Source organism: Cydia splendana, chromosome 1, assembly GCF_910591565.1.
Source record: "Cydia splendana chromosome 1, ilCydSple1.2, whole genome shotgun sequence".
NCBI classification, from domain to species: domain Eukaryota; kingdom Metazoa; phylum Arthropoda; class Insecta; order Lepidoptera; family Tortricidae; genus Cydia; species Cydia splendana.
The window spans coordinates 8,909,432-8,916,715 of record NC_085960.1 but is presented as its reverse complement, the minus strand read 5'-3'; the positions used below and the strand labels follow the sequence as shown (position 1 = coordinate 8,916,715).

Genomic DNA, 7,284 nt, shown 5'->3' with positions numbered 1-7,284 from the left:
ACACTTATAACTACGGCGGTAAGATTTCTTTCGGCCATCTCTTGGAGAGTAGCGGAACAAGGGCAAGAAATAAATGTTTCTTCAGCGCAACGTTATATATATTGTGATTATCTCAGAAAAGTCAAAAAGAAATAGATCATTTGTATTTTATTTATAAATTTTGCGTGTTAAACTGCAAATTTTTTTATATAGGTTTTTATGTGTAAACTCTAAATCATAATTAGATTCCAAAAAAAGTAAGACAATGTTGCCACTTTTTACTAGCGCGTCTTGTATTTATGTAAAAATAAGTAAATAAAAGTACTTTTTTAGATCGTAGGCGTAAAATTACCAATAAATAAATTATCTTATCCTATTTATTTATAAAAAGGAATTTACTATTTTACAAACAAATTATTGCAGTGGCAACATTTTTTGGAATCTAATTATGATTTAGAGTATAGGTACTTCTTATAGTAAGTTCTTAACTACAGCAACACTGAATTTGTATTTGAAAACGTCACTCAAATTTTCTTCCATGGATGTTGTAATTCAACAAACAAAAACTGTGCTTTGTTATGTGTTAAAAATATACAAAATCGTATTTTATTTAGGTTAGTGATTAAGTAAAATGGCAGATTTTGATGCAATTTACCCGGATGAGACTGAAAGTGAAGAGAATATAGAGGAGACTCATGTGACATTAGTGCCTGATCCTATAGTCGTACGGGGAGCTGGTAACATGACAGTGTAAGGATTTATTTACAATATTCAATTTCATTACTTTTTCTAAGCATCACCTCTTACCACCCTAAAACTACATTGTCATAGTGGTCAAAACATCGTACATATAATTATATACCTCTCCAAATGTATAGAGTTCCTTTGTTATCTGCGACCTATCTCTTGAAAGTTTTTTACTTGGGGCAGGACATTGACCATCATTCAAGTCTTATGCTATTGAACCTACTCATAACTGTATAATGACCCTTAAGTCATTCAGGCTCTATCATACTGTCAATTTGGTTGAGTATACTTCCAAGAAACTTGAATAAGGTTTCATATTAATTTCATGATAAATATCTTGAATTGCCTCCATAGTCATATTTTTTTCTGAAATTATATTAACCTAACAACAACATATAACAACAACAACAACACAACAACCCTATTAACAAGGAGAGTTACCCATCTGTCTGCCTTCAATTAGATTTATTTTGATATTATGTTATACACCATGTTTTTTTTGATTTCCGTTAATTTCAAGGGTGCATTCCTGAGCTTAAATCAAGTAACTTTCTCAAAGACACCGCTATTCTACTTAACTCCATTTCGGAGATAATCAATAAAAAAAATTTTTCCTATAACGCCTCTACAAGCGTGTACACTTGCCTTAGGGCCGGTTTACATATTGATTAGTGTTTAGAATGAGTTCATACATTTGCTACTAAACTTAAGTACAATCTCGGTCGATTGATGTTCGAAATGACATTGATATGTCACAGATTTCAATTGTTTAGTTGAATTAAATGTAGTGCCCGTGTTACAACAACGCTATATGCTACAATTAATTACTTTTTAAACTTAACTTTTTTTCAGAAAAAAACAAAAAAAATTTTTTTTTTTGAAAACTAACTATGCCATTTAGTTTTCTTAAACGTACTTAACCATACCCCGAAGTTAACGGAATTCAATAAAAACACGGTGTAGAGTAGTCTAAAATAACAGACACTTATTTTTTTAGCTGTCCAATCTCAACCTATTGGGAGAAATTGTCCTCCTAACTACTGAAGAGTGACTAAACACTCTAACTTCTGTAGAGTGTTTTGTTCAAGCAAAGTGCTAGTTAATTACTTTCTTGTTTGATTATATGTTTGGAGAACATGAATAATGAGCATGTGTTTTGTTATATTGGCTCAAACTCATATTTTCCTAGAAAGGGTTTAGTCACTTTTCAGTACTTTGGAGGTCAATTATTTCTCCCAATCGGTTAAGATTGGGCAGTTAAAAATAAATATGTATTAGTTATTTTATACTACTTTCTAACATATATAAAAAGAAATCAAATTGGAGCTGAAAAGTTAGGTGCCATTCATTGTAAGTATGCTGCTGCTGACTAAAGGGCATGCTCATTACTACAATGTTTAGTTTATATAAGGACTGTATCGTTTATTATGGGTACAGATAAAACCTGGTCTAACTGTTGACGTGTGTATTATTTTGTTTTACTATGTTCTTAAGGTATAATCTGGGGGTATTTTTAAGCCATATCTGATATAAGAATGTTTTACATTTATTTTATTTTAGGGACTTTATGATGATTTTTGATGATGATTTAGTAAATATAATTTGGACAAGCCTATCAAGCTTAATTTGAGACTATTTCCCGATTCCTTGGTACGATTTAAAGAAACAAAAGGTTAATATGCTGCCAAAATATGCCATCTAAGTGTCCTTTTCATGATTGCTCAATTGAACATCCACAGAATAAATGTGGTGAATTTTTATCTTTACATGAAAATGACTTTTTATGCAACATTTTGGATTCCCGTCAATTTCTGACGCAAGCGAAATGCGGGAAACAGCTAAAAAGAATCTACCGAAATCCAAAGCCTAACGGACATTCATGGCGTTTAACCATGGCTAGAACAGGTCGATAGAAATGCTCCATGATGGTTATATTGTATACCAAAGTCGGGGTTGTCGTAAGTAACATGCCATATTCTCTAAAAGGCCACCATGCACAGATCCAAAACCTTTTTTCCATCTAAAAGAAATGATTAGACTATGCCCAGATGTTTCGCTTTACGAATCATATGTAATTGCTGTTTACATAGTACGATTTTTTTTGTGTAATATCTCGTCTTGTTCGCAAACCGCAAATTTTCTTGTAGTATTTGTCCAAAATCGTTGTAGTTACTCGGGAGGATTAGGTAAATATTGTCAAAACCATATGCTTTAAGTGATCTCCCAGGACGAAATGTTACTTATTATTAAAGCACTAATGAAACTATATGTGTAATTTTTTAATAAAAATATAATACCAGAAAAAACTGCTAAGTAGAGTTGTACCCATAATAAACGATACAGTCCTTATCTACATATACACTATATGTAAACATGTTGTTTTGTTAAGAATCAACTCTACATTATTATAGAATTTGGTATATTAAGTTTTAAAAACATGACAAATTTATCACTAAGTTAAATTATCAATCTTATCATTTCTAAACAAAAAACTTGTTTCTAATCACATTTTGATGCATTGATTCATAACCCATAATAACAAAATTGATATTTGTTTACAGTTTTGGTTTAAGTAATCGATTTAATGGGGAGTTTCCATCGGGCCTGCAGTCCCGTGTGGCCCCCGAGGAGTACCAGGCAACAGTAGCACGCATCAACAGTGTACTGAAGAAAACACTGCCAGTTAATGTTAAGTGGCTGTTCTGCGGCTGTGTCTGTTGTTGCTGTACTCTTGGATGCTCTCTTTGGCCAGTCATATGTCTAAGTAAAAGGGTAAGTTATACTCAGAAACTACAGCAATGCAGCAACTATAGAAATTATTATTCAGAAAAACATGATTTTCTCAAAATGTGTGACTTTACTTCACGGAATAGCCATTAGTAAATACCTAATGATATTTCATACGTAAGTTCCAAAAAAATCATGGGCTAAGCCAGGCTTCGAACATGCGACCTTCAGGCCAACAACACTTCAATGTTTTTATAATAGATCAACATTATGGTTCTCTCTGTGCAGTTTCAAGTGGAATCGGGCCATGGCATTTGAAATGGGGTCATACCAATTCTACATTTATCTCTACACGACCGTTTCCCGATGCATATGACTGTTTTTAACCATTAGCCGGGTACTGACTGAGCGAGCAGCCTCGCTAGGCGGCCTCGCGAGGCAAATCCTCGGTCAGGACGTGCCTCGCCCGAGGCAAACGCATGTCCGGCCTCGGCCGAGCGCGCCTCGGCCCGAGCCGAGCGTTGTCGGTTTTTTGTCCATGCTCAAAGGCGCCTCAGTAAGTTTGCCGCGCTCACTCAAGACGGTTGTGTTTTGCCTCGGTTGTTCGCCTCATGTTAGCGCCATGGATAAAGAACAGTGCCTTAAATTGATACAACTATATGGTGAATATAGGCGATTATGGGATGCGAAATGTCCCGATTATACTAATAGAGGACTAAGAAAAGATGCGTGGAGAGATATAAGCCAGGAAATAATTTCTTTTTTTGACAAGCCGTAGAATTATTAGTAACGCAGTGGTAGCGACAGCTTTACGGATGAACGGCCTCATGACACGCGTGGTCTCTGTGCGACTTCACGTTAAACTGAGCGCTCGATGTTTGGCTCAGGCGTCACCGTGGCTTGGCTTTCCGCGCGCGGCAGCGTCGTGCAACAAATCCTACTGACCGAGGCTGCCTCGCGCGACAAACGTTGCGCGTCAATCGTACGAGGCTGCCTCGCGAGGCTGCTCGCTCAGTCAGTACCCGGCTATTTTCATATTTAAGGCTTCCTAGAGATTACAAAACTGTTAACAAATAGGAAGGTAACACAAGCTTATTATTGTTTATTTAAAGCAACCAGCGGGCTCAGCACGGTTCCATTTTTATCGACTATCACTATGCGCGTCCCTTTCGCACTTACATACTTGTTAGAACGTGACAGGCATGGTGACAAGGGATAAAAACGCGACCGTGCTAAGCCGCCTGGTTTCATATAAATAAGAATATTGTTATCCAAACTAATTTCGAATGTGGATGCGATCGTTGCGGTGCGGGCGCAATACCCACACAAACGCGTTCGATATGGATAAACCCATGGAAAACCTTTAGGACATTCTAATTGCTTTTGGTTTAATTTAGATTGTAATCTGTATAAAACACCCTATTTAGTAATACTTACTGCAATTCCAGACACAACATTCGCTGAACAAGCTGTTGGAGTGGGAGAACAGCCGGCTCTACAACAAGCTGGGGCTGCGCTGGCGGCTCACCAAGCAGCACTGCGACTCCTCCTCCATGATGGAGTATGTGCTGCTCATCGAATTCATCCCTAGAATACCTATCTATAGGCCCGATTAGAATCTTATCTTGTTCCTTGTAAATACCATAACCTATAAGTCACTTCATCAATCGATAACTCACATCTTAGCAAATCAAACATTGAATTTTAAATTCACATGGCCAAGCCGACGAATGTGTTAGCTGCTGTGCTATTGTCATATTAGGCACCTGCTTAAAGGGGAGTTGCATATGTTTAAAATATTAACTTTTAACGGATTGTGCTATATCAATAGAATGTTTGACGGTAGAGTGCTTGTGGCGTTCAGTCTCGGAAGCTGACCCAATTTTGGTGTAATGGTGTCCTTACCTATACTCTGTATCTTTAGGTATTTAAATAATAGTAAACAAAATCTACCCTCAAATGGCTCCTTAAGCCAGTTGAGGGTAGATGAAAACATTACATGATTAAATAATGTAGGTTAAAGTCAGGTCATTCAGTGACTGATCCAGGCGGTTTTGTATTTGGTTGGTTAACCAATTTATAAATGTTATAACTACCCGAAAATGTACAAATTGTTTGTTTACTTTTATTTAAATACCTAAAGATACAGACTATAATGCTAGAATCTTTCCGCGTTAAATGAGCTATTAAATGTTACGCTTACATGTTCGGATGTAGTCTTACCGTGAAACGGCCGTAAATATATCTATAAACAAGATCTGTTCTAACATTTGATGCTGTTGCTGTAACACTTACAATGTTAATTAATATTTGGTTGAACCTTAACAACTTTAAAATAAAATCAAGTTATGATTTTTTTAATGTAGTTATCACATTATGAAAATTGCAAGCTTCCATTTGTTAAATATAAACGCTGTTAACTTAATGTGTATTTATCTTTAAGATGATTGGTCTGATAGTTGTTGAGGCGTTGAAAAATAGGTTAAACGAAAAGAAAACATGAAATAGAATGTTTATTTTGGCTTTAGGTATACTTAACAAAAGATGAGAAGGTTTCGGTTCGACTTGATATTCGTCATAAAACTACATAAAAAAAAGTGGTTTTACGTATGGTCTGTAATCTTTGAAATATACATATAAGCTCTAAAGAAGTTGGGTTATTCCCACTAGTTACCATCAAGTTGTTGCCAATTGTTACCCACAACTGAGAATATTTTTTTCACCATGTCCCCAAATATCTCAGTTGTCACCTTGTTACCACCAAACCGAATTAGTGGTAACTACTGGTTATTATTTCACACTTGTTAGGTACCACTGCTAACAACTTGGTGGTAACTAGTGGGAACAACCGAGAAGTTGTACCCAGTGTCTAAAAATCTAGCTGCATTGAATCTGAATGTAGGTACCTAATGTTTATAATATTTACGTAATTTAGCTTTGCTGTTTCACTTGTTTCATAACAATAAGAAAAGCATTTGCTTGTCGTGTTCTTTTTGCTTCAATTCTTAACCGACATTTTACGATATCTTCCACTTTTATATCTCTAAACTTTTATTTGTCTTTATTTTATATTTACTCTGCCTATATAAATATTTATTAGGCTTTTATTGTGAAAAGACCAAGAGTTTTATATTTTTATTTTGTACCTGAAAATATTATCTATATATTTGAGAAAAGCTTGGGAGTGCTTTATAGCGACAAGAGAAGTATGTAATTTTGCGAAATCGGAAAATTTATACTAGGCAATGTTCGGGACTGTGTTATTAGATACTTAGAAAATAATATATGTAGTACGTATTCTACATTAGAAAAAATCCCGCCCTCTTTTCCCTTTTCAACATGTTGTGAATGAGGATTCGTTTTGTGTGTATCGGTTCATCTCATCGTTGTAATATACATTAACCCGTAGTTTTAAACGGCGTATTTTGTTTCTCGAAACGCAAGTTAGACGGAAGTCGGGTGTCGTCTTGCCACCAAATCGTTTAGCGATGTTTATTATAAAGCAACGGTTGAAAAGCGAACAGGGTATGTTGACACTAAGTTGTAATTAAGGAATTGTAAATATTTTTAAGCATAGATTATTTTTGTTCATATAATAAACCTCACTGTATGTGATGAAATTGGAGTTTCATTATATCAATTAATTACAATATATTTTACTAAAGAACTACCTAAAAAACTTAAGAAACTAAAACCCGGTTTGAGCCAGACCGGGTCCAAAGGTCCCCATCACACTAGCAGCTTTACCCCACTGTATGGCGATAGAGACCTGTTGGACAAGTCATGACTCTGATCGGGGGTGCGGGCGCTTGCCAAGCTTCATTAGGTATT

At 35.6% G+C, this 7,284-nt stretch overlaps 1 protein-coding gene across 1 annotated transcript; it reads left to right on the top strand.

The window, feature by feature from the left end:
- The first annotated feature begins 471 nt into the window (after positions 1–471).
- Positions 472–7,073, top strand: LOC134790431 (cysteine-rich hydrophobic domain-containing protein 2). Its single transcript, XM_063761207.1, has 4 exons — positions 472–729; positions 3,288–3,498; positions 4,902–5,367; positions 5,616–7,073. Exons 1-3 carry the CDS (start codon positions 611–613, stop codon positions 5,067–5,069), a joined length of 498 nt encoding a protein of 165 aa, XP_063617277.1. The 5' UTR covers positions 472–610; the 3' UTR covers positions 5,070–5,367; positions 5,616–7,073.
- Positions 7,074–7,284: the final 211 nt, after the last annotated feature.